At 42.7% G+C, this 27,941-nt stretch overlaps 2 protein-coding genes across 4 annotated transcripts; one reads left to right on the forward strand and one right to left on the reverse strand.

The window, feature by feature from the left end:
* Nucleotides 1–741: 741 nt before the first annotated feature.
* LOC136424177 (epidermal retinol dehydrogenase 2-like) lies at nucleotides 742–27,898 on the reverse strand. 3 transcript variants are annotated; one of them, XM_066412680.1, is made up of 6 exons: nucleotides 27,431–27,898; nucleotides 6,332–6,463; nucleotides 5,516–5,665; nucleotides 4,220–4,314; nucleotides 3,538–3,654; nucleotides 742–2,240 (listed from the first exon to the last, which is right to left on the reverse strand). In XM_066412680.1, the coding sequence occupies exons 1-6, from the start codon at nucleotides 27,764–27,766 to the stop codon at nucleotides 2,138–2,140; spliced, it is 933 nt and encodes a 310-aa protein (XP_066268777.1). In that variant the 5' UTR covers nucleotides 27,767–27,898; the 3' UTR covers nucleotides 742–2,137. The 3 variants fall into 3 exon arrangements, with proteins under 3 accessions (XP_066268777.1, XP_066268779.1, XP_066268776.1); XM_066412682.1 differs by lacking the exon at nucleotides 27,431–27,898 and adding an exon at nucleotides 7,465–7,889; XM_066412679.1 differs by lacking the exons at nucleotides 742–2,240; nucleotides 3,538–3,654; nucleotides 4,220–4,314; nucleotides 5,516–5,665; nucleotides 6,332–6,463 and adding exons at nucleotides 22,106–22,506; nucleotides 23,864–23,980; nucleotides 25,253–25,347; nucleotides 25,887–26,036; nucleotides 26,590–26,721 and having other exon boundaries at nucleotides 27,431–27,887.
* On the forward strand, nucleotides 9,564–20,327 carry LOC136424285 (epidermal retinol dehydrogenase 2-like). Its single transcript, XM_066412829.1, has 6 exons — nucleotides 9,564–10,689; nucleotides 12,862–12,993; nucleotides 13,687–13,836; nucleotides 16,790–16,875; nucleotides 18,522–18,638; nucleotides 19,832–20,327. Exons 1-6 carry the CDS (start codon nucleotides 10,360–10,362, stop codon nucleotides 19,932–19,934), a joined length of 918 nt encoding a protein of 305 aa, XP_066268926.1. The 5' UTR covers nucleotides 9,564–10,359; the 3' UTR covers nucleotides 19,935–20,327.
* Nucleotides 27,899–27,941: the final 43 nt, after the last annotated feature.

A 27,941-nucleotide genomic window follows, 5' to 3' on the forward strand; every position in this document is an offset into this window, starting at 1 on the left:
ATGGTGCATCAATTTGCATCCATTCTACCCTGAAAGACATTGAATCTAGAAAGCATACAAGGGAAAAAAAAGTAGGAGGACCAAGACTTAGATTGCAATACAACGTACAGACAGATCTGCAAGCAATAGCAAGACCTACAAGTTAGCAGTGCCATAGAAAGTGTGGGACAGACTATGTTTAAGCAGATATAAATCGTGGTGGTGTAGTGGCAGGGTGTTTTCTCCCAGAACCCAGAAATACCCGGTTCGAATCCGGGGTTCCCTGATTTGTCCTGTTGACGTTGTGCCCTTGGGAAAGGCACTTTACACGACTTTTCCCACTTTACTCAGGTGAAAATGTGTAGCTAGCTTTGGTCAGGGACGTCCCTCTGATAGGATGTTAAATGGAAGTCCCGTGTTTGAGGAGAGCCACACCTCAAGCACATTAAAGAACCCAACACACTTATTGATAAGAGTAGGGGTCCTTTCCGGTGTGTGTGGATCACATAAATCTGTCCGGATATGCAGCTTGTACTCTTCAGTACAAACCTGGTGTGTTACGCCTTGATGCGGTTTACCTGGTATGCAATACAAACAAACAAACAAGTCAGGTATCAGCATCACAGTAAGGGAAAGGGAGGCAGTCCAAATAAATTTCCAGACACGCTGAAAGAAATGGGCCGCAACGAAAATGGGACACACTAAGGCCTAAGGTTACTAAATAAAAAATAAGAAAACACATTCAACATGACATGACAAAGCTTGCAAGCATTTTAAAATCACAACAGTGATACATGTATTCTCATTCTCAAAATAGATTTTATATTTCAATCTTTCAAATCTCAAGTCACATCAAAGCCTAATATCTATCTGTTACAGCATATGGATAAACATTCTTTTGAGAAGTGAAGAAAATATTCTAATACCTTGCAATTGTACGTAATCACAGTGATTTGGTACAAGTAGTAGTATCCTCAGCTCAAGAACAAGTGATATCATAATTTTTTTATGAAGAGCAATGGGCTTTGCTTACTAGTGCCCTCTAGTGGTCAAAAGCAGTACTGCATCCATTCTACTCCGACAAAATTGCTGGAGTTGGAGTTGGAATGTCAAAAATTTGGGCAAGTGCAATTCTTGAGTTGGCAATTACAGTTAAAATTTTTTTCAATATGACTAACCTTCATTTACATCAATACGCCGGGATACATAAACCCACCACTTTGAAAAACGGATTGAGAGATCTCTAGTGCAGCACCCCCAGGTATGCACAGTTTAGATACACAGGCGTGCATCATACTGGGAGACGTTGAGCTGGAGATCTGTTTGGACGTACATGTATCTTTTCAGGGTGGCGGAATTATGTACCCTGGTGGAATTATGTTAGTAGACGTTATCATACTTTGCCATAAATGTTGCTATTTTACTATTCATATTACTACTATATAAACATGCCCGTTTTTAAAGTGGTGGATTTATGTAACCCTGCGGATTAATGTTTTATGAGGCTTGAAAACTGGAAATATTCTAGTTGCTGTAATCTTTATGAAATTGACATTTAATACCATTGTTTACCACATTTGCGTGCGGATTTCTTATCAGAAGTGCTCAAAAGCGACACAAAAATAAGCTACATGGTGATCTTTTAGTTTCACGCGCCTAGTGTAAATAGACCAATACCATAGCCCCATCCACCTCTGTCAAGATGTAGAAATGCAAAATCAAAACAAAAAAATGCAAATATTTGACGGACATGCAATCACTCTCTCATTGGTTGAACCGCTAATTGAGATGGACAGTCAGGATCAGTCTATTAGGGCTTGGATTTTCTATCAGTTCTCACCACACAACGACATCGTATCTTTGCTCCTTTAATGTCGATATGTAATGGTATAGTGTTATTGAAACTTACTATGTGCAGGAATGACTAGAGATTTGAGTTTTTTTATTCAAGTGTCAATCCTCATAAAATGCTCTGGAATGCCTTTAATGGAGGTTGAGTCCAATTTTTGTGTTTGAAATTGAAATTATAGTTCAACTTTTGTTCAGATCAATTTCAAACTAAGAACTTTCAAGACCAGCCTGGCGAGCCCTATGCATGTCGGTAGCGGCCATGCATCAGACACCGATGCCCCGCGAACGATTGATAAGAACTTCCATGCTACTTGTCCTTCTTTTCTCCCTGCCTGCCAACCCAGTTGTCCATGGACTGGTGCTGATTGATGAAGTCCTGTGCAGCATCAGCGATCGGCAATGGCAACAAGCTGAAATAACATAGTATTACCCAATGTTTTAAAGGTAAAAAAAGGTTGGTAATAATAAAGACAAATTCAAACTCTACAACTGGTTGAAATTCACAGATTTACTTCTTTAAAAGCGGATGCGCAGAAAAAAACTTTTCAACTGAATTGAGTCAGCTTACAGATGTGATTTTTGTGGCAGAGACTGCCATTCTCGTATAGGGCTGTTTAGCCATAGTCCATGCTGTAGGGCTGTTGTGAATTTGGATTTTACCATGGTCAATACTGACCGACGGAGGCCATATATATACACATGTATATACTTCTTAATTACTACCTTATTCACAAAAGTAAAATCTCTGAATTTTATCCAGTTGTACAATTGTCATGCATCTCATTCTCTGTTAGTGACAGTCACCGTTTCTTATGCGTAATTCCTCTCAAAATTGCAGGAAATGCCTTTCCAGTGGGTTGAATTTTCAAAATTTTTAGGGAGGCATGCCCCTGGACCCTCTAAGAAAGCTCTTTGCTTGTCCCCCAAATATACAAAAGAACCCCCCAAACAAAATCCTAGGTGTTCTTAATTACTAGGCATTTAAGAATCGCATTATCAGCTGCAATTGATATCTGTTCTGTACTGGCAATATGATTGGTCATTGGATTTTGGATTTTGTTTAATTATGTTAGTGCATGATTTATAGTGGTAGTTGTGTTGTATTTTGAAATCAGGGATACCTGAAAAACAGGCTCGCCTGAGAATATTTTCCCTGTATAGGTAAACAAATGAGTTCAGCTACAAGCATGTCTTAGTCAGCTAAGGCCACGCCAAGTTATTTTGTTGCTTCTCGGAATAGCCTCTCCTGTTTTTCCCATTTTGAAAAAAAAATACTGGGTCACTATTCCCATTCACAAATTTTAACTAACAATTTTACTATTTGTTCAGGTGTAAAACTCAATAGCCACCATAGTAGATTATAAAGACCAGCACATACCTAAAAAGTGTAGTCATATTGATCATAAGTTATGATTTTTCATTTATTAAAACTATTTCTCAATATCAATCCATATATTACATGGCAAAAGGTAATTTCGTTACTGAAATTATAGTACTAGATCAAAGAAAGGGGTGCATTGCATAAAATGAGCCATACAAAGCTGAAACTTGAATAATCCTCTTATTCGTTATGTTATGTTAACCCTTATCTTTACCCCAGACTATTTGCAAAAAATTTAATTTTTTTCCCGCCCTGTCGCTCCAATTTTTACCTGAAAAAATCTGAGAAGCAACAAATTAAATTGATGTGGCCTAAAGGAGACTCACCCCTGAATGGCGCTTAAAGCGGAGGCCGACCAGGGAAGCACGACCCAGAACTGGTTCCTCAGCACAGCGTCGACTATCTGCTGTACCACGAAGTCGGGCTCCATGTTCTCAATTTCCCTGAGAGCAGGGGACACACAAGGCGATCAGAGATGGCAAACTTCACCCCCTTACCCACGCTGCTTAGTGATACATGTACTTCCATTTTCACAGAAGTGGAAACAATGAGGATGTATATTGAGAATGCATACACAACACACACACACAAATACACACATGCATGAAGGCACACACACATACACACACACATAAATACACATATGCATGAAGACACACACATACACACACACATAAATACACACATGCATGAAGACACACACACACAAATACATACATGCATGAACACACACACACACACAAATACATACATGCATGAACACACACACAAATACATACATGCATAAAGTCACAAACACACACAGACTCACACATACACACACACAGACACACAAATACACACATACACACACAGACACACAAATACACACACACACACACATACATTAAGACACACACACATACACAAACACACATACAGACATCCACATATATGCACACACACACACACACACACATACATATGCACACACACACACACACACACAGGTAAATAAAAACAACTTACTTGACCTTCGCCCCAGTGAACATGCCAGTGTTGATGTAGGTTGGACAAACACATGTCACATGGACGCCACTCAGCTTCTGTATCCGCATCTCATGCTGGTAGAGGGAAACAGTTGTTAACAAGAGAAAAAAAACACCCCTCCCATCAAAATGGTCACCCCTCCCATCAAAATGGTCACACCCAACATTAGTGACAAAAACTACCCCTCCGGTCAAAATGTTCGCATCCAACATGGCAGCGCCCATACTTGCCAGCAAAACTAGAACAGGTTTTGCTATCGCAAACCTGTAACTTTCTGATGTATCGACAAACCCTTGTTACAGATTCGCGATAAGCAAAACCTGTTTTACGATTGGCCGCATCAACAAGCATCGCTATCTTGGGATTCTGACATTTCCGGGTCGTCCGCCCCTTTCCATGAACACAGTATTTTTCAGCGACCCTCGGGGTCTATGACGCGGATACAAAAAGTACAAATGTAGTACCTCCCAAAATTGTGCACCTTCTTACGCAACTGCTTCTCAGCATGCTGCAGTTCAAAGACCTCTCCCAGAGCGCTGTTTCAAAATGGGCGTGGGAGGCTGCTGATATTTTTTATTTTTGAATTTTTTTAGTAGATTGTACCCTTAACTCAAACATATTCGATTTTCATATTTTGAAAGTGCACCCTACTATAATTTTCACCGCATCGAAGCCAGTCACCTTGTGGCCCTTAACTATAGAGATCCCCATAGGCCCAAAACTGTGTTCTGCTACATCAACTACTTACCAATAGGCAAAACCAGTATGTCTTCCATCACTTCCTGGCTGCAGTACCATCACAGATTACTAGTTGGCGCTTCATTACTGCCTCACATAAACAGTTCCCAACAACATGTAATGTTCACTACCACAAATTATGTTACATAACTAATTACAATTTGTTCCGGCATAAACGCTAAAACACAAACCTGTCTGTATTTGCTAGTAAATTTTTATTTCCAGTTTTCTTAGATATTCTAAGATATTGGATGTGTAACGGTATCTGCCAAATTTAAAGACTGTAAAGTATTTTAAAAAACATCTACCTTCATCCAACCAAGGGCAGACAAATTTGGTAGATTTTTTGGCGCTTTCCGCATTGAAATGTGTGTTTTCTCGGGTGGGCATGACATAACTAAAATACAACACGGTGTATTCCGTATCACCCTCGGTCCCAGCCCTCCCGCAGGTCGGGCTGGTACCTCTGGTGATGCGGAATACCCCATGTTGTATTCTATATGATATATATTTAGCTGCAGATAATACCAGCCTCACCCTGATTGATTCAGCGAAACCGACGGCCCCAAACTTGCTGCTGCAGTAGTCGGCCAGGCCTGCTGTTCCAGAGAACCCAGCGGCGGACGCGATGCTGACCAAGTGTCCATGGTTCTGTTCCACCATGTGGGGAAGAAACGCCTTGGTGGTCTATTGGGAGTAAAGATGGTTAATTTGCATACTTTCCATGGGTAATTTGCATATTTAACGTGATTCTGTTCCAACATGTTGGGAAGGAACGCTTTGGTGGTCTGTGGAGAGAGAACAGGTAACAGATATCTTGTAATATTTTGAGCTTTGATCCAACACAAAGAAGGAACTCACCATGAATTTTTGGTTGGAACTCAGATATTTGATTGACTGGGCTGAATGCCAGGAAGACGGAAGCGTGATGATGTCAGGAGTGAATCAAGAGGCGGGAAGACGAAACCTTCCATCGTCACGGTTCAGAGAGGGTTCATCCAGGGCCCTGATGTAGATCGCCTCCTTCACGCCCCTCACAAAGTAGTCCTGTTCCGTATCTAGGATGCCCATCTTATCGAGAGTGGATCAAAGCTCAAAACTTTACAAGATGTACTCTCCCAAACAGATGAGCTTTCATGCAAGGAAACATATGTATTGTGTGATATGGGGGATGATACTGATAGCCTGGCACATTAAATGGAGGTTCTGTGTTTGAGCACGTAAAAGAACCCACAGCACTAGCTTATCAAAAAGAGAAGGGGCCAACATTACATGATTTGAAGCAAGAAGCCTATCTGAGAGCAATCAAAGTGAGACCAACTTTCGTAGGACTGTACAACGACTGTTTCTCACCCAGAAGTGCGCGTTGGTGTTGATGTCCATGGTTTTCTGGATGAGGTCATCAGGGCAGTCCAGAAACTTCCGGCCCGACACGATCCCAGCGTTGTTGATCAGGATGGTCACGTGACCCACGCTGCTCTTCACCTGTCAACCAATCAGGTTTGACATCAGAATCAGAACTGGTCAGATGCTGACGGTTAGAGGTGCAAAGGTTAAATAGAGTTACTAGTAAGTATTTGTGCTACATATACTTCAGGTTTGCTATGTTAGTTTAGCAATTACTGGGTCTTTTTTAATATAAATAAGAATTGGTATTGATTTTTTCTTTTTATTTGAGTTGAATGTGTGATAGGTGTGTTTCGATTTGTTAAAAATAGAGAGAACGCTAGCGACCCCCAAAAAACACCCCTCCCAATAAAATGGTATGGCGACCCTGTGACGTCACAATTCAAGATGGCGGCCACCATACATGCCAACGGATCCAACATTTAGGTTTTGCTTCGCAAACCTGTAGACAGGTGTGACAGGTTGTTCAGTGTAATATAACCAGCTGTGTGTTATGCTGTAGGGCGGTTATACCGGCTATACAGATACAGAAGCTGGTGTGTTACACTGAAGGGCAGTTATACTGGCGATACAGATACAGAAGCTGGTGTGTTACACTGAGGGCAGTTATACTGGCGATACAGATACAGAAGCTGGTGTGTTACACTGAGGGTATACCGGCTATACAGATAAAGGAGCTGGTGTGTTACGCCGAAGGGCAGTTATACAGTTACAGATACAGAAGCTGGTGTGTTACACCGAAGGGTGGTTATGCCAGCTATACAGATATAGATACAGAACATAGCCATTCAGCGTACTGTCACACCAGCTATATAGGCACACGACAACGTCTGGCTCATATATCTGCTTCGGCATCTGTATAGCTGGTATAACTTTAACCGCCTTTGGCATGACACATGAGCTTCTCTGTATCTGTACTATTCAATACAAACCTGCTGCATTATGCCATGAGACAGCTGTTTTAGCGACTATGCAATACAAACAAACAAAAAACAAAGTTGTACAATTTTCTACCCCAACATCTGCTTGGAGAATACTGACTAACAAGACTGAGGGTCAACGCCCGCCCGGTCACTGACCTCCTGCGCGGCCCTGTAGATGTCCTCCCTCTTGCTACAGTCGCACACAAAGCCGGACGCCTTCCCTCCCTCCTCCCGGATCATCTGCACAGTCGCCTCGTTCGCCTCCTTGTTGATGTCCCAGGCGACGATGGTGGCCCCCAGGCGGGCGAAGCTGAGCGCCATGCCGCGGCCGAGCCCGCTGCCCGCCCCGGTGATCAGCACGATCTCGCCCGACACCGACTTCTTGCCGGGCGGGAAAATCAGCCGAACCACGCTCAACAACCTGGCGATGAGCGACACCACAAAAAGTAGAACTATGCCGATGATATCCTTAAGCAATGCCATAGCTTTCTTGTAGCTTTCCCGCGATTTAACTACTTTGCGCTACTGGAAATGTCAAAGTACAAAATAGTGTCTCGCACCAACGTTCGAGGTCACACAAGCGTCCGCGCTCTCGTACCAGTGTTCTTGTGTCAGCGAGCGCGCTTCCCTTTAAAAATATCACGTGATAGAGGATCTATTTTTCATCACCTCCGTGAGGGATAATTTATTTCATTTACCTTCGCCAAGAAGGTTGTGTGTTCGTGTGTGTGTGTGATTCTGTGTGTGTGTGTGTGTGTGTGTGTGTGTGTGTGTGTGTGTGTGTGTGTGTGTGTGTGTGTGTGTGTGTGTGTCACGGTGTGTGTGCTATTCTGTGTGTCAGCTCGTAAACAGAGCATTCTCAAGAAGTTATGGATGGATCTCTGTGATATTCGGTATGTTGGCAGGTGTTCGGGCAAAATGTGAACTTTACGATTCTGGGTCCCCTAGTGGCTTTCCATGGCACTGAAGCAGGACCTCCGGTTTTGATATCTCGTATTCTGGACACTAGTGCTATGGTCATAATTTTTTGATGCGTCTATATTTTTGTTTATCTGTGCTTCCTCATACTTTGTACACTTTGCACAAATCAAGAAGCTATGAGTGGATTGTCGAAGTCAGGTAGGTTTCGGCCTCCAGGCAGCTAAATCTGGAACTGCAGGGGCGGTTTTGTTGGAGATTTTGCGTAGATTTTGGAAGAAGGGAAGGTAAATAAATTGATAGGATTGTGGGCATTTAGGGACCCTAGATCATGTTTCAAGTGATTTAATAGACGTGCCTGTTCCGTCGGACGCAGTGGGCTTAATTCACCGTTAATAGTAGCCGGCCCGCTCTGATTCAACGTTAAGCGTTCGTTTTGTTTGTTTGTCTGTTTTTTGACATTGTCTATAGATTATTCGTGAAGCGTAATTGATCGCTTTGACTCCAGGTAGCACATCATTTGTTATCCAGAATTCATCGTTTAAAAGAATTTATTCTTTAGGTGGATAAATATCACAATGGAACGTCCGGCTGTTTCGCTGTTGCCAGCTTAGTTTTGCCAATTAAGATACCCTAATGTAGCGTAGAGCGTATAGGAGTACGCGTCAATTTACTTTGCATACCATAAATCAAGAAGCATCGGATAGGTGTGTGTGGATGTGCTTTTGGAATGCAGTAAGCGTTGCCTGTTAATAATAATAAGTTTTTTGCAACTTCATACCCGTAGGCTAATTGCATGTTGACAACAATGTCGAAGCACAAACATAAAGTAAAACATAAGGCATACATGTGATACAAGATCATACTGAATTGCTAGTCTACAATAAGTTTCTATATCTACGGTATGAATGCGGGGTTTGGTTTCTTCTTTGAAAGCAGTGGAAAATAAAAAATTCCACACTTTCAATGATGAGTGGGTCGGATGATTTCAAAAGGCATATTAGTTTCTGTGTATTTCTTAATCTAGAAAAGCTTTTAGAGATTTCAGATACCTTCGTGAATAATCTGTTTCTTTCTGCTTCGAATTTGGGACATTCGCAGATAAAATGTATTTCATTTTCCACTGCTTTCGTTGTACACTGTTTACACGTTCTGTCCTGGACCGATAGTGTTGCAATTGTTGCACAATAAAGTTCTTCTTCTTCTTTGTTATCGCCATCTATAGTTTGTTACATTTTGTCTGACCCTTACCGCCTACTTCCAGCCTGAGTGTCATTCTGTTTAGTTCCAGGCTGTGACGTCAGCAAACTGTTTAGTAAAGGTAGAGCCTGGAACTTAACAGGATGACACTCGGACTAGCCTCCCTCATGACCCCGATGGAAAAGCAGCCTGCTGGCCTATTTGAGAGGGTCTGCATGGGGGTGTCCTGGCAACGCTTAACGGTAAATTCAGGACAACCCTTCAGGCCCTTCGCTATGCTATTCAGTTGGTGTTGACGTCAAACTTTGAGGGGCAAACTTTGCTGGTAGAATGAAAGATATACAGAAGTGTTCAGCTTGAATCTTTTGGGGCGACATATTTTTCGCCCGATGATCCTAGGCGGTATCATGACTCGCTGAAACGCTATTTCTGCATAACGAGGAATTACTCAATAACGCTAAACGCTGAATTCAGGTTGACAAATAACGCGCTACGTAGAATTGAAACGACCAGTAACGCTTCACGATGAATATATCGATAACGTTTAACGTTGAATTAGAGCGGGCCGGCTACGATTAACGGTGAATCAAAATAGCTCATTACGCTTAACGGAAAAGGTCATGCAGGCCCTCATTTAAATTGAGTTATTCATGAAAAAATAAAGGTTTAAACAAAAACAAATGGACATATAATCTCTGTGACCTTTCACGAATTACTCACTCCATTTAGCCATTTCCCATTCATTCTTTTCAGCAGGCGTGATCTGATTGAGGCTAATCTGCCCGATCAAAGGTTTTTAACTGGAGCACTGCGCATGTGATGTATTAAAGTGGACTTTGTCACCTTCCACTTAGATATCAGAGGTCAGAATCCAGTACAGAAGTCTTTCTTTCGAGGCAGCAAGGAGGTTTTAACCTGTTGAGGACAGTAGCGATGGGGTTTATACTCAAGGATATGATCGGCGTGGTTTTGATTTTTGTGGTGTCGCTCATCGCCAGGTTGTTGAGCGTGGTTCGGCTGATTTTCCCGCCCGGCAAAAAGTCGGTGTCGGGCGAGATCGTGCTGATCACCGGGGCGGGCAGCGGGCTTGGTCGCGGCATGGCGCTCAGCTTCGCCCGCCTGGGGGCCACCATCGTCGCCTGGGACATCAACAAGGAGGCGAACGAGGCGACTGTGCAGATGATCCGGGAGGAGGGAGGGAAGGCGTCCGGCTTTGTGTGCGACTGTAGCAAGAGGGACGACATCTACAGGGCCGCTCAGGAGGTGAGTGACCGCGCGGGGACGTGGGAGAACTACTCTCCAAGCATAGGAGTGGATCCGGCTGGTTTTTGACGTGTTTTTAGGCGTATCGTCGGGCTAAGTTTCTATCTTGTCACGTTTTCCTTATGCCACCATGCCATGGAACAAAATAGAAAGCCCGACAAAACGCCCAAAACATGTCAAAAACCAGCCGGACCCGTTCCTCTGCTTGGAGAGTACTGTGGAGAGTACGGATATAACGTTGGGTAACATAAATTCGGGATTTTTCCGATAATGGTTGACTGAAATCAATCTAGCAGAACAATAAACCATCCTATTTTTCTATTATTCTGTCAGTATCATGTACTATCTTTGCACTAATCATATGTATGGTAGATTTTGTCTCTCAGTCGTGCTGACACCATAATATTTCAACTTGAAACTACCGTCCGCCGCACACACAATGACGGTGCTGTCGGACAGGGGTGAACATTAATTCGGGAGAGAAGATTCGTCTTGAATATCTTACCGCTAATTACATTTTATACAGCAGCTATTCGTTCCATCCTTGGCTTGAGGAGAGTGCTATGGATATAGACGTGTCCAAGTAAAAAAAATACACGAAAAAACGGCCGTACCGCACACATCAGGCCTACGGGAACAACCCGTGTGTTGAGTCGGTAGCTATAGAACGTCAAAGTCGACATCCACCGTCATGGCAACGTGTACATTATTCATGGAAAGTTAGCCGGATGCCGTAGCATTGATAATACTACTATGTCCATGTATTCCTTGTTGTGTTAGGAGCAAACTTTGAGGAAAATATCGTCCTCAGTCCACAATCACACGCAACATTTAGACAAAAAAGTGTTCCTCACAAACCTTTGTCGTCTGCTTGACAACAGGATTCTGGGTAATGATATGGCGGCGGGAAAATACACGTGCCGTAGGTTGTAGCAACAAAGAGGGGTTTTGATGATTGATCACACTTAGAGTCCAATTGCAGGTCAGCAATCTTAAGAAAATAAGTTGTCTTGTAAATGATTGTGTTTAGCAGGAAGCGGATGTGACATTTGTCTTATAAACCAGCCGACAACGATGTAGTGTGATTCTCCCACGAAGCCCTCAGACTGTTCCAATAAGGGACGGAGAGTTTTTGTCCTCGTCGCCTTCTAATGCATGCTTATCGAAGCTTTTCAGATAGTGTTCTGAATACGTTAGTCTGTCAAGTTTGCATTTCTAGCGGTATTACTGATGTTGCATCTATCACATATCCCTAAATACCCCGTTTTCGAAAAATCCCGAATTTAAGTACCCCACGAATTTATGTTACCCAACGTTACTGCCTTGTCGCCAGTTGTGATCTCCAAGCAGATGTTGGGATGGGAAATCGTAATGTTTTCGGAGGCCGAGTTTCTACCTGAAAAACGGGACGGTTTTACATCCCGACATCTGCTCAAAGATTAACCCAGCGCTCTAGAAGACACAGTAGTAGTTTGACGCAGTAGTGAAGTGGGCTACGACGGTCGCCGGGTGCCAACTGAGATGCCGGCGGCGGAAAGCGCCTTCTGCCCCGTAGAGCGCCCGGCCTAACGACGATTCAGTCTGGATTCCCGCTTACCTTCGGTCATGGTTTTGCAATAAGTTTATTATTGTCAATGATTGATATGTTTGTTATGGTCGTTTAAAGGCACCCAGAGCATTTTATTAGGCTTGAAAACTGGAAATAATCTAGTTGCTGTAATCTTTATGAAGTGACAATTAATGCCACTGTTTACCTCATTTGCGTGCGGATTTCTTATCAAAAGTGCTCAAAATCGGCACAAAAATAAGCTACATGGTGATCTTTTAGTTTCACGCGCCTAGTGTAAATAGACTGACACCATAGCCGCACCCACCTCCGTCAAAACGTAGAAATGCAAAACTAAAACATGAAAATGCAAATATTTGCCGGACATGCAGTCACTCTCTCATTGGTCGAACCGCTAATTGTGATGGACAGTCAGGATCAGTCTATTAGGACTTGGATTTTCCATCAGTTCTCACCACACAACGACATCGTATCTTTGCTCCTTTAATGTCGATATGTAATGGTATATTGTCATTGAAACTTACTATGTGTAGGAATGACTGGAAATTGGAGTTTTTTTAATCAAGCTTCAAGCCTCATAAAATGCTCTGGATGCCTTTTAACAGGTGAAAAGCAGTGTGGGTCACGTGACCATCCTGATCAACAACGCTGGGATCGTGACGGGACGGAAGTTTCTGGACTGCCCTGATGACCTCATCCAGAAAACCATGGACATCAACACCAACGCGCACTTCTGGGTGAGAAACAATCGTTATTCATCTGAAGTACAGCCAGTATAGTCCAGAAGGAGATTCTCACAACAGCCGCTTTTGACTTTCAACAATTTCGTCGTCATTTGGACAAATATTATACCAGTTATGCCACTTTATTTTCAATAAACAAGTTCACGGTGGCTACTACGCATGTGCGGTGTCAAAGGTGAAGGCCCCCCGGCTTGTAAACAGTTCTCGTTTCGGCATTGTCTTGATTTGCATAACAACGCCCAGACGTGTTTTGTTAACGTCTCGGGGGCCTTCAGCTTTGACACTGCACATGCGTAGTAGCAACCGTGAACTAGCTTATTCCCGGCATATTTGCCTGACTTGCATACAATGTCCCGCCGGGCCCATGGTACAACACCTAAAAAGATCTAGAGACACACAAAGCTATATTTCTATGGTTCTGGACTAAATATGTACTGGATGTGCGCGCGATATACGAGACGAGTTTTTTCGGGTATCTCCTCCTGGACTAGCAGGTACCCATCTAAGTAATGAGGATGTGGAAGTCCACGGTAAATATGCAAATTGCCATACGAAGTATGCAAATTAAACATCTTTATCCCCAACAGACCACGAAGGTGTTCCTTCCCCACATGTTGGAACAGAACCACGGTAAACATGCAAATGAACCATACGAAATATGCAGATTAACCCCTCTACCCCCAACAGACCACCAAGGCGTTTCTCCCCCACATGATGGAAAAGAAGCATGGGCACTTGGTCAGCATCGCGTCTGCCGCTGGGCTGGCCGGGCTGGCCGGGCTGGCCGACTACTGCACCAGCAAGTTTGGTGCCGTCGGATTCGCAGACTCTATCAGGGTAAGTCTTGTAACTTCCATATATGCTGGAAGACTGATTATGATAATAATTATGATAATGGTTTATTGGTCAGAAATTACCCGTGCAATGGCAGCCAGGGCTGAATTGCTGCAGGGTTTACAATCATATGATCCAGAACAGATACATATTTATATTCCCCTTCCAGTGGGAAGGGGGATATACTGTTTTTGCTTGCCTGTTCTTCTTCTTCTTCTTCTTTCTTCTTCTTCTTCTTCTTCTTCTTCTGCCAAAAACCAAGTAGATGTGCGGTGGTAGGTCTACTAATGATATTGCAGAAAGTTATATGTACTATAATTATGTAAAATGGTACGGATGTTATATTTGAGATGTAGGTACCTATAGGAAAGGTGACTACACCTGACAATAAATTATGCTAATGAGGACCTAATTTGCATAATCTATGCATAAACTTGTATTTCCCTTACCGTAAAAGCTGCGGATGTCATCTTTGAGATGTAGGTACCTTTAGGAAAGGTGAATGCACATGGACATAACTTATGCTAATGAGGACCTCATTTGCATAAATCATGCATAAACTTGTATTTCCCTTACCGTAAAAGCTGCAGATGTCATATTTGAGATGTAGGTACCTTTAGGAAAGGTGAACACACCTGGCCATAAATTATGCTAATGAGGACCTCATTTGCATAATTCATGCATAAACTTGTTTTTCCCTTGCCGTAAAAGCTGCAAATGTCATATTTGAGATGTAGGTACTTTTAGGACAGGTGAACACACCTGACCATAAATTATGCTAATGAGGACCTCATTTGCATAATTTATGCATAAACTTGTATTTTCCTTACCATGAAAGCTACAGATGTCATATTTGAGATGTAGGTACCTTTAAGAGAGGTCAACACACCTGGCCATGAATTATGCTAATGAGGACCTCATTTGCATAATTTATGCAGAAACGTGTATTTTCCTTACCGTAAAAGCTACGGATGTCATATTTGAGTTGTAGGTACCTTTAGGAAAGGTGAATACATCTGGCCATAAATTATGCTAATGAGGACCTCATTTGCATACTTTAGGCATTAACTTGTATTTCCCTTACCGTAAAGGCTACAGATGTCATATTTCAGATGTAGGTAACATTAGGAAAGGTGAATACACCTGACCATTAATTATGCTAATAAGGGCTCTATTTGCATAATGCACTTGTACTTTCCTCACCATTAAAGCTACAGATGTCATATTTGAGATGTAGGTACCTTTAGAAAAAGTGAACACACCTGGCCATAAATCATGCTAATGCGGACCTTGTTTGCATAATTTAGGCATGTACTTGTCTTTACTGTCAAGGCTACGGATGTCATATTAGAGATGTAGGTATATTTAGGAAAGGTCAGAAAACCTGGCCATAAATTATGATAATGAGGGCCTTATGCATAATTTATGCATATCCCTTGCCATAAAAGCTACGAATGTCATATTTGAGATGTAGGTACCTTTAGGAAAGGTGAATACAACTGACCATAAATTATGCTATTGCAGACCTCGTTCGCATGATATATGCAGAAACTTCATAATACCATTACAGTCAATGCTAAGGATGTCATATTTCAGGTGTAGATAATGGAAGGGGAATATCCTGCATTTTCCTGAAAATGTTGCCTTTCTAGTTGCTCCACACTTGCACTTTGTGGGACTGTCTCAAGGGTCTGGGCGGCTGTCAATACGACCTTCCCCAACCGAAGTCAGGTACCCATTCACACCTGGGTGGAGTGAGGAAAGTCGTGTAAAGTGCCTTTCCCAAGGGCACAACATCGGGGCATATCGGGGTTTCGAACCCTGGACCTCTCGGTTCTGGGCGAAACACTCTACCGATTGCGCCACACGATGCCACACAGTAATTCGTAAATAGTTTAATCATGTTGGTGAATCATCATCATCATCAACTATCGGCCTGTATCAGCCGGGACCAGACAATTACAAGAAGTACATATTTCACTCCAAATTGCCCTATCAAGCATCAAGCATGAAGTGTTCAAATTCAATTCCAGTGTCTCTAACTTAAGTGTCAGTAAAGGGGTTGGTAAATCACATCGGCAAGAAATAGTAACGGTGGCAAGGTGGTCTAGTGGTTAGGAAGTTAGGTAGGTAGGTAGGTAGTCGACGTGCTTACGTGCGACGTGTTTACGTGCGACGTACACCGTCGGGGTTATACCACCCCTTGCGGGGTGACATACCCTTTCCGTTGGCTGATACAAGACGGGGATGCGCCAGTTCTCCCGTCCGGGTGAATGGTGTAAATCACCGTATGACTGATACGAAACGGAGGTTCGCCAGGCCTCCATCCGGGTGATTTGTAGTGAATCACCAACTCCAGACAGAAGGATTTGGACCATCGCACACCGGGGCATGCCCCTACCCTTTTTTGAAAGGTGTGGTGGGTTCTTTTACGTGCGCGGTTGGTTAGGATTGGGAAAAATACCTTCACCCTTCATACTTTAGGTAAACACGAATACCTATAGCTAGCTTCGGTTAGGTACTTCCTCTCTGAGATGGAACGTAAAGCGCGGAGGTCCCGCATTGAGGAGAGCCATACCTCGAGCATGTTAACGAGCCCACCACACATTTGCATTTTTTTTAGATTTTGAAAGACTTAAAGGAACCCAAAGCAATTTCAGAACGTTAAAACTAGAAACATTCTGTATGATATCAACATTCACTTGCTCATATTAGCAAATTTCGATCATGATTTCATACTTTGGGCGTTTAAGCCTAGAAACAAGTCCTTTATATATTGGGACCACCAAAAAGATCAGCGCCAAGAGTTCTCACCACACAACGACACCTCCATGAAGGTTGATATGCAATGGAATTATCTAAGCTTACTATGTATAAAAAGGACTAGAACGCCCTGAAGTCGCTTTGGGCTCGAGCTCCTTGAACGAAACAAACAAATCCTATTCCTCTTCCGTAGCACGAGGTGAAACAGCATGGCGTCCACGTGACCTGCGTGTGTCCGACATACATCAACACGGGGATGTTCACCGGAGCAGAACTCAGGTGCGTGGTGCTCTTATTTTCCTGTTCAACGGCTGATTAATCATTAACTCCTCACCTACTTATATATGATTAAAAATAATTCGGAAAAATAAACGTAAAAGTAACGCAGCGGCCCACCCCTCTACGAGGAAGCTACAATGGGCTTTAGAACTAGCACGGTATGCCTAAACACCTCATCCGAACTCACCCGAACTCATCCGAGTCTAATATGCAGTGTACATGGGGTAATGACTTTGTATGACGCTCTGGATACATTGTCTTTGCAATTATGAATAAGAAATATGCAGCAAGTCTGAAGTATTTTCCTTTTTTTTCATGTTACCCCTCTCGTTCCAAGATGAGAAGGAATGTCTGTCCACCATATTGGATTCTCATTGTTTGGCACCACTTAGGTCCGCTCAAATACCTTTTCTAGTTTGACAGACGTCAGGACAATAAGACGATGGATGCTGTTTGGGTCATAGATTATAGCATAGCACACTTTTATTGCAATTAACTCATAATAACTGTTCACAAAGTGTTTTTCAGCCTCAAATCACAAGCACATATTTGTAATCTTGGAAACTTAAGCGGAAAAACATGCAATCATAATTGCATAGACAATGTATCCAGAGTCTCACATTAAATCCTTGCCCCATGTATACTGCATATTAGACTCGTACGGATGAGTTCGAATGAGTTCGGGTGAGGTGTTTAGGCATACCCGAAATAGCAGCATTCAGAAACAAACCAAAATTGCAATGTAACGATTGTTAAGTGGGTTTCCGATATAGTATGATAGTTGACTCCACAAGGGAGTGGAGTGATATTGTCTGTCTGTCTGTATCGATATATATATCGCTCTCTATGTCTCCCGCTAAGTCTCTTTCCTCACAACAGTTTCTGCATGTTCTAATATTCGGTGTGTGGTTTCTATACATTTAACAGAAGGGGTAATGTATTCAGTACCTGTGATTAAATTGTTTATGTCACATGGATATTTCTCAATTTCTTGATCAAAGTTCTCCATTTATAAAATGGAGGGGAGACAATACAGGTGATGACTCACCTCCCCCGCAACATTAACAAGTACACAAAATAAAACGTACAGTTAGTAACTATTTAAGGCATCCAGAGCATTTTACGAGGCTTGAAACTTGAATAAAAAAACTCAAATTTCTACTCAATCCTACACATGGTAAGTTTCAGTAACACTATACCATTACATATAGCGAAGATACGATGTCGTTGTGCGGTGATAACTGATGGAAAATCCAAGCGCTAATAGACTGATCCTGTTATCCAATGAGAGAGTGACTGCATGTCCGTCAAATATTTGCATTTTTATCTTTTAATTTTGCATTTCTAGGATTTGGCGGAGGTGGGCGGGGCTATGGTATCTACAGTATTTACAGTAGACGCGTGAAACTAAAATGTAGATTATTTTTGTGCCGCTTTTGCGCACTTTTGATAAGAAATACGAGCGCAAATGTGGTAAACAGTGGCATTAAATGTCAATTTCATAAAGATTACAGCAACTAGACTATTTCCAGTTTTCAAGTCTCATAAAATGCTCTGGGTGCCTTTAAGATGCAGAAATATACTATGAATATAACATGGTGATAGTGATGTTTTAATGTCTGTCCTTACCTGTTGTTTCATACCAGGGAGGTGGCGATGCTGCAGACAGATCACGTGGTGCAGCAGATCGTGGATGCGGTGCTGAGGAACCAGTTCTGGCTGGTTCTGCCGAGAACTGTCGCCATTCTAAGCGGTATTCAGGGGTGAGTTATTACCTTCGCCACGAAAGTTGTGTTGCGTTTGTATGTATGTGTGTGCGTGTGCGCGCGCGCGCACAAGTGTGTGTGTGTGTGTGTGATGGTGTGTATGTGTATGTGGAAAACCAGCATAACCCTAGCCTGGTCCAAGTCTCTAGGGGTCGGCGTAGGGGTGTTTTACCGGGCCCAGTCTGCTTTATTGAACCGTTTCTGATAGCCTTTCTACTTCGGCTGCCACCCTACTTCCGCTGCCACCCTACTTTCGCCGCCGAGCTAATCCAAGGCCGTAAACCAACACCCTGGACGGGCTAAGCTGTTTGGGCGGCCGGAGGTCACCCCCAGCGCCGTAGAGATATCGGGGAGCCACCGAGGGTATGGTTTCCAGGCTAGCATAACCCGAGAAGGCCTCGATTGATTGTATTGTGCGTAGGTCCTTATGAGACCTCCGAATGATTAGAGTCTAAGGACTCAGTTGTGAAATTTCCGCTTTCGATACCTCATGTTCTGGATATGCTATGGTCGTGATTCTTGAGTGGGGATCAAGTCGTATAGGTTTGCCCCCCCGTGTTGTAGTTGATGTTTTTTTAAAACCTTCTTTATAATTTTCTCTCTAGAGCTCTCCGAATGATATAGTAAAGCAGGCTGAAGCATAACTCTTTAATCAATATATGTTTGGTGTTTCATGCGGTTTTGATCAGTATGTGACATGGGAAATTTGATATAAGTACAAAGCTTTGATCATGATTGTGCCGTGTTGAGGGTCGATACCAACTTCTAACCTTTGACCCGTTGCTTACGTCACACTTTCGGAAGGTCACGTGTTCTGAGGTATCAGGCCCAAGACCGTAGAACAGGGCTGTCTCCAGCTCCAAATTTTGTTCCGTCCCACTCATTGTTTGGGAGCCCATGTTTTTTTTTTTTTTTTTCAATGTTGAATCTGTCATTCTAAGCTTACAAAAATACAATTTCATCGGTTTTAGGTCATGAAATTGATATTCTTTGGACGGACAGGGTTGAATTATTTTCCGTCCCAACAAGCAAATTTCCATCCTAGGGCGGAAGGACGGGTCCTGGAGACAGCCCTGCAGTAGAATGAAATATTTCGCCCATTTGTTGTTTTTTCATCGGATGATTGAAAATTGCCTTGGAGAAGTGGCAAAATTGTTTAGAATTGACGAAATGTCTTTGTATTGTTCCAGTATGGTGCCGACGCCCATCGCCGACCTCGCTCAGAAGGTCATCAACATGCACGGTTCCATGGACAACTTTACCGGTCGTCAAGGCAACAAGAAGAACAACTGACGACTACCGTCCAAATTGTGGAAACAGGGGGAAAATCATGACACTAATTAATGGTGCACACCCCAGTTCTTCCGTGGTAGTGCTCGACAAAAAAGTGACAAAAGGGTTTCGAGAGGCTGGGTTTGAGTTCACATTTCTCATAATATGCTTCAAACTGATATTAGATACTAGCATGGCTGAAAAGCGTATGAATTGGTGTGTTTTTAGTGAAAATTGCGTTTTGACCCGAGCCGTATTTTCGGATATCCATCCGTGTTGATGGTGAAATGTCCCATGGCCCGAGATTGACCTTTGTTGCGTTCTGTGGGTCATGTTGACATACATCGCGCCGTGGATGATTAAAGAAATTCAAGTACTAGAATTTTCTTTATAATTGGCTTGATTATACGTTAGGTTTTTTGCTTTCTGACAACATGAGTCGTTTCTACCCAGGAATGTTTTTCTACGAGTTTTATCCTACGCGAAAATGCCCAAATTTGCCCATCACTTTTGACGTGAAAATTATGTTTTTGTCTCCTGATTTACCAAAATCAGAAAGGTTGAAGAAACAAAACTCAGCTGGTCCTGTAGCGGAAGGGATAGGCTTTCACCCCATACACAGTTGATTTACTTCGGAATAATTCCCTGGAAGAGACAGAACCTAGACTTGAGGGTGCGCAGCCTCCAATTGAAACCCCAAATAAACTGGGGTGTGCTCCCTTAAAGTAGGTTAATTTGCAAGTTCTTACCCAGAGGGCTAATGGACCGTTCCAGTCGAACACCATAAGCCACGCCCCTTCTTCTTTTTCGAACACCTCCGTCAAAAACAGCGCTTGGCGGATAAAAATGGCCGCAACACTAAGAAAACAGTATGCATTCAGTACTAAAAGAGAAAACAATGGTAACAAGGGACTATACCAGTAAGAACTACTACGGCATACAATTTGAGCTTTTTGGGTTTTACACCTTTTTTTGCAGGTAATAAAAAATAAAGGGGATACAATAAACAAAGGAAACGGACTAATCTTTTTATAGTTTATTAAACATTTGAGATAACGCTATAGAAACACGACGAAAGTACGTATACAGTACAGCGGCCTTCGGTAAACACACAGAAGTAAGGCCATACTATTTTAAAGGCACCCAGAGCATTTTATGAGGCTTGAAAACTGGAAATATTCTAGTTGCTGTAATCTTTATGAAATTGACATTTAATGCCAATGTTTACCACATATGCGTGCGGATTTCTTGTCAAAAGTGCTCAAAAGCGGCACAAAAAATAAGCTACATGGTGATCTTTTAGTTTCACGTGCCTAGTGTAAATAGACCGATACCATAGCCCCGCCCACCTCCGTCAAAACGTAGAAATACAAAATTAAAACATAAAAATGCAAATATTTGACGGACATGCAGTCATTCCCTCATTGGTCGACCCGCTAATTGTGATGGACAGTCAGAATAAGTCTATTAGGGCTTGGATATTCTATCAGTTCTCACCACACAACGACATCGTATCTTTGCTCCTTTAATATCGATATGTAATGGTATAATGTTATTGAAGCTTACTATGTGTAGGAATGACTAAAAATTGGAGTTTTTCTTATTCAGGTTTCAGGTCTCATGAATTGCTCTGGATGCCTTTAAGAACAAGCAAAGAAAATAAGTTGTAGCAAAAAAAAAGGTACCTTCATTGTGAAATTTAAGTGGTCAGGAAGGTTAAACAAATGCCGCACACACAGAACATGGTATACAAAGCAATACATTTTTCATTTATTTTCTGTCACACCTTCTTTGACTTTGGAATTGACTTTGGTCTTCTACGACATAATCATCAATTTTGAAATACTAGCTATAGTATTTTTTTTCAAATTATACGGCATATCTTTGCTTATTTTGCAGCTTTTTTGTAGTATCTCTAGATTATAGTATGGTCCAAAACGTTTTTGTTTGGAATCGAACGAAGATTGATGTCATCCATATAATCAAGTACGTGTGAGCTTAATACAAGTAAAATTATTCAACTTATAGCTACATTTATATCTATATAGATTCATGGTCGTCATCCTCATCATAGTTTCGGACTAATTATCCGGACCAAGATCCTAACATGACTTGATCAACTGGTGATCAACATAAAGTTTCATGGAAGCTTATCTGCATTAGTAGTATTCATGGTATAATGCTAAACTTTCTTCCAACACTAAGGTATGCACGGAACAAATTTCCATTTGGTCAAACGTGCCAGGAAATTTATAATTAAACAGAGACGGTGGGCGTTATAAACCTCCTGGTACGTTTGGCCAAATGCTGGCGTCACGTATCCGTAAAGTCAATTGTCAATAAGGTTACGTGTCTGTAACTCTCGCGAGTTTATGTTAGGAGGTGATCATGATTGGTCATTATTGATCCCGAAGAGAGCGACAGTGGTCGTTGAAAATTTGATTCGTGTATACCTTAGTGTTGGAAGAAGGTTTAGCAGTGTATATTGTACTACTTCTCTTTCTTGTTGCCTTGACGACCGACCCAGCCATCCATGCTGTGGTGCATGCCAGAGGCATCCTGGGAACGGTCCAACAGCGACTGTGGAATCAACCTGTAAGATCAGACAGCCGCGCGGTTAGTACGTTGCGCCACCCGGAGGAAGGCACGAAAGACCAAAAGTACAAACGCATCGAGACCTTCGTAGACCCTGTGCTGAGGCTGTGTTGTCCGTAGGGCATGAATAAAGGTCAACAATACAGAAGAGACGTCAAACACAAGTCGGAGCCAACCTCTGCTTGGGTAGTAGGCCAAAAGCCTCTGTCGCCGAAACAGTCTTTGCGATCAACTGAGGGTCTGCGGTGGCCTCGAACCTTTTGTACTTTTGGTCTTTCGTAGGAAGGTATTCGTACATGAACTACCGAGACGATAGCAAATTAGAAAAAACTTGGTTGTTTACAGGAGCTCTTCATTTGCCAACCCGATAAAAGCATTTACGGACAGTTAGTGCCATCAAGTGAAGAGCATATAGCAACTTAAGAATCTTCAAAGTATTAAAAAGATGAGGATCAACGGAAAGTGTATGTCAACAGCATAACTCGAGAAGTTATGGATGGCTCTTCATGATATTTGGCATGTTGGTAGGTACTGCAGCAGAACTTCCGGTTTTGATATCTAGTTTTCTGGACGGTTTTTAAGTGGTAGATAGATCTTGTGCACATGAAGACGTGACGTAAATTTTGGCCCATTATTGTCTTAATTTTTTTATTATTGCAACATTTAAATACATGACATGATGGCGACAGACTCAAGCTTGCAGCTTATTTCCGTGTCGCCATCAATACAACAGAATACATTACAAAACGTACAAAAACAAATACTACAAATACTGAAAATCAAATCACAGGTGCGGACATGCAAAGCATAAGAGCAACGAATTATCTCAAATAAACTACATGACGGAAATGTAAGAAAATTGAGATCAATAAACAGATAAATGTGTGGGCAGGTACTACAAGACTGGTAGGATGGGGGTTGGCTACTCAGATCTTTTGGTTTCTTTTATGAATAGTTTGACATACTGTAAGAGTTTGGCGTTGTTTGAATTCGAAAGGAATGAGGAGCCTTTAAGCAATAAGAAGATTAGGACATTATCAGAGAGATCATTGACATTGAGATCATTGACTGATCCTACCAGATTGTCTAAATTGCTGAAGAGTTACAAGGAACGGTATTGAGTGCAGTTTGGACGGTACAAAAATAATCAGAAACAATAATTCTCGAAAATTGCACACAATACCACACCATTTCAGGCGAAATACCGCATACCGCTGGATAAATGCCTGTGCAATTTCTAGAATTCTTACAATCTGCACACAATACTATATCACTTGGCTCGCCCCTGAGGCGTCGCCAAAAAGAAATACTTTCACAAAGATGGCCACATCAGGCCCATTAGTTTGTTTTCTTACCCCTTGAGGTTGTTGAAGACGGCGGTTGAGCGAGGCAGAACCAACATAAACTGGTTCCTCTGAACAGCCGCAACGATTTCCCTCACGACGTCATCGGGCCCCAGCATGGTCGTGTCCCTGGGGAAAAATACAGCAGGACATTGAAGCCAAGAAAGCGAGTGCTCTTCAAACAGAGACGATATATACAGAGCTAGAGGCATGGCCATGCAGTTTGCATGAAGTTGTTAAGCATCTACTAGCAACTGATCCTTAAGGCCCCACACAGGACACCATCAACCGAAGTGCTCTCACGGTTGAGCTGGAAAGACATTAAAGCAATACAGCAGTACTACAGTGCCGTACAAATCTACAAAGCCCTAATTATAAACAACAAACTGCCATCCTACATGCGTCAGATGTCTGTGTACTGCAGAGACCAAAGTACACGGACAACCAGACAAAGCACAAGCAGTCAGCTGGTTGTCCCCAAACCCAAGCGAGAGACCTTCAGAAGATCGGTAGCCTACCGCGGACCAATGTCTGGAACAGCCTACCGCCAGACACACGTAAGGCTCCGGATCTGACTTCCTTTAAGAGACTCTTGAAGTAACGGAAATTAACAAAACGAACGGACACGGACCATGAACCAGCTTTCGCCCAACTATGTTGTAGCAATTGTATATTGTTGTACCATAAATATGTAATGATATATGTTGATAGAGTTATTAGGACTCGAATGACTGTGTATCTCTGCTATATTGTATCTAACCCTTACCTCTTCCTTCATGACCTCAATGAAAAGTGGCCTGCGTGCCGCTTTGAACTTATCATGAATAAACAAAGGTTCAAACAAAAAAACAAATACTAACATAAACATAATTCCACCAGGGTACATAATTCCGCCACCCTGAAAAGATACGTCCAAACAGATCTCCAACCTAATGTCCCCCATTATAATGCACTCATGTATATCTAAACTGTGCATACCTGGGGGTGCTGCACTGGAGATCTCTCAAACCCATTGTTTTTCAAAGTGACGGTTTTATATAACCCGGTGGATTAATGTTAATTGAGGCTATATACATCTTTATTGTACCAATGTAACTAATATGCAACAGATCATTCAGGCAGGCCGGGAGTTTTGATAGCAAGGCCAAGGAAGTTTGGCAGTAGGAAACCTAGTTATGGTCTTTAGATAATATAAAGATACTGACAAATTGAAAACAGTTTATTTGTGTCATTAGTGAAGAAGTTCAGAAGAACACATGTTGCTTTTTCAAATTGTTCAGGTACAGCTACAGGTCCGGACCTGTACCTAAACCTCTGTACTGGTACCTCTACCTGTACCTGATGTTACGTTTAGGTACGCAGCACTAGTATGAACCATTTCAAACGAAAATGTTGACTTACTTCAGTTCGGCACCGTTGAACATGCCTGTGTTGATGAAGCTGGGACAGACGCAAGTCACGTGGACGCCGTCCTTCCCTTGGATCCTCAGTTCCGACTGAAACATGACAGTTTACCGGTCATGCGCAGTACAGGGCATCTTCACTCACGTGACTATGAACGAGTATGATGCAATCAAGTTCTTGTTCGCCATGTAGGTATTCTAGATGCACATGTCTCATCTCAAATATGCCCCTACAAAGGTCAATATCTGTATTTCACTAAGGTTTGTTTGCTTTGAGTACAAAACTTTGCAGAAGGACGTACAAGAAGTAAATAAATGGATAACATATGAAAACTCCGGAGGAGGAAAGAATCCAGAAAGACCTATACTAAGCTCTCCCATAAGCTGACTAATTTGATTGTGATATCACAATCAAAGGGTGGGGGGAAAAGGAAACTATGGATTAAACAGGAATGTAAAAGGGTAAAGAGGTGGGCCATGGGATTGAGTCTGACGCTTTTCCCATGATAGCTCGTAGTGCAATGCATTCGGCCTCACCACGGCATGCGTATTCAGCCAAGCACCTCGACTCTTCTCAATACTGAGTGTGTTAGGTTCTTTTATATCAATACTAAATGGTGTAATGGTCTTACCCTGATGGATTCGGCGAACCCCAAGGCCCCAAACTTGCTGGCGCAGTAGTCGGCCAGACCAGCCACGCCCATCAGTCCCGCGGCCGACACGATGTTCACGAGATGCCCCTTATTCTGCTCCATCATGTGCGGAAGGAACGCCTTCGTGGTCTGTTGGGGTAGAAAATGCTTATTTGCATATCTTACATGCACAATGATAGCTAACTTGCATAATTTGGGTGGTTCTGTGGTCTGTTGGGAGTAAAGAAAGTGCCAACATGTGGGGAAGTAACGCCTTCTTGCTTGGTCTGTTGGGGATAGAGAAGGCTAATTTACGTATTTGTTCAGTTAATTTGCATATTTTGTTCAGTTAATTTGCATATTTCGTTTATTTAATTTTCATATTTCGTTCAGTTAATTTGCATATTTTGTTCAGTTAATTTGCATATTTTGTTCAGTTAATTTGCATATTTCGTTCAGTTAATTTGGATATTTCGTTCAGTTAATTTGCATATTTTGTTCAGTTAATTTGCATAATTACTGCGATTCTGTTCCATCGTGTGAGGAAGGAACACCTTTGTGGTCTGTTGGGGAAAGTGAGGGTTAATATGCATATTTTGTATGGTTAATTTACATAAATGTAGCGGTACATGCGTGATGTGAGAAGTTCATCTGAGAGCCATACGTATGTTTATAGGAAGTTCAGTTAATGATTGTTTCTCACCCAGAAGTGCGCGTTGGTGTTGATGTCCATGGTTTTCTGGATGAGGTCATCAGGGCAGTCCAGAAACTTCCGGCCCGTCACGATCCCAGCGTTGTTGATCAGGATGGTCACGTGACCCACGCTGCGCTTTACCTGTTAGACGACCATAGCAAACATTAGTGTTTACAGAATAACAGGGGTCTTTATTCACTACAAGGATCTATATACAATCTTTTATTCGTGGCGAATGGTCCCTGGTTCAAATCCTCTGAAATGCCACCGATGCTGTGTCCTTGGGAAAGGCACTTAACACGACATTCCTCACTCCACCCAGGTGTTAAAATGGGAACCTGACTTCAGTTAGAGAGGTACATGGTAAAGGGCGATATGGAAAGAGAGGGATGGGCCCCGACTTCGCTTCCAAGACCATGCTCTAGAGATCCTTAGACACAGTGGACAATAAGTTAACAACCTGTTGCCCCTACGGCCTCAAACAGGCTACCTTTATACATCCCGATTGTGAATAAAGAACATTGTTAATGTCATCCTGTGATTTTCTAACTGTCGCAAAAATAGACGGACTGTTTACACTTTGCAATCAACCGTTTACACTGTGCACTCTAAAGTGCTTTGCACAAGATTGTGTCAAGGAATTCTTAGTGTTCAAAGGTTAGAACAGCAGAGCAGATGCTGAAATAGCAAACCAGGAGCTCAACAATTAGGCTGCTACCGATTGAGTTTTCTGACTGTTCCGTTTATCGGAAAGTAAACGTTACGATTTTCCAACCCAACATTTACTTGGAGATTAGACATGAGCTCTAGGGCACTGACGAAAAGAGTCAACGCCCGCCCGGTCACTGACCTCCTGAGCGGCCCTGTAGATGTCGTCCCTCTTGCTACAGTCGCACACAAAGCCGGACGCCTTCCCTCCCTCCTCCCGGATCATCTGCACAGTCGCCTCGTTCGCCTCCTTGTTGATGTCCCAGGCGACGATGGTGGCACCCAGGCGGGCGAAGCTGAGCGCCATGCCGCGGCCGAGCCCGCTGCCCGCCCCGGTGATCAGCACGATCTCGCCCGACACCGACTTCTTGCCGGGCGGGAAGATAAAGCTCAACAGGTTGATCAGTCCAGCGATCAGCGACATGATCATGAGCACGCCAAAGCGAAAAGTGATCACAAGACCCTCGAGAAGCGACATGTTGGCCGTTCGGCAGTTGGAATTCGGAATGTACAGTATATAAGGTCCTGGTAGCTTCACCTGTTGGCACTTTGGAGACGTTCGGGCAAATATTAGCCAAAGGAGTAGGGAAAGGAGTGAACTGTCTTCCTGGGTCACCTTTTTACTGCGCGCGCACCTTAACCCTCACGTGATC

Source organism: Branchiostoma lanceolatum, chromosome 18, assembly GCF_035083965.1.
Source record: "Branchiostoma lanceolatum isolate klBraLanc5 chromosome 18, klBraLanc5.hap2, whole genome shotgun sequence".
NCBI lineage: Eukaryota > Metazoa > Chordata > Leptocardii > Amphioxiformes > Branchiostomatidae > Branchiostoma > Branchiostoma lanceolatum.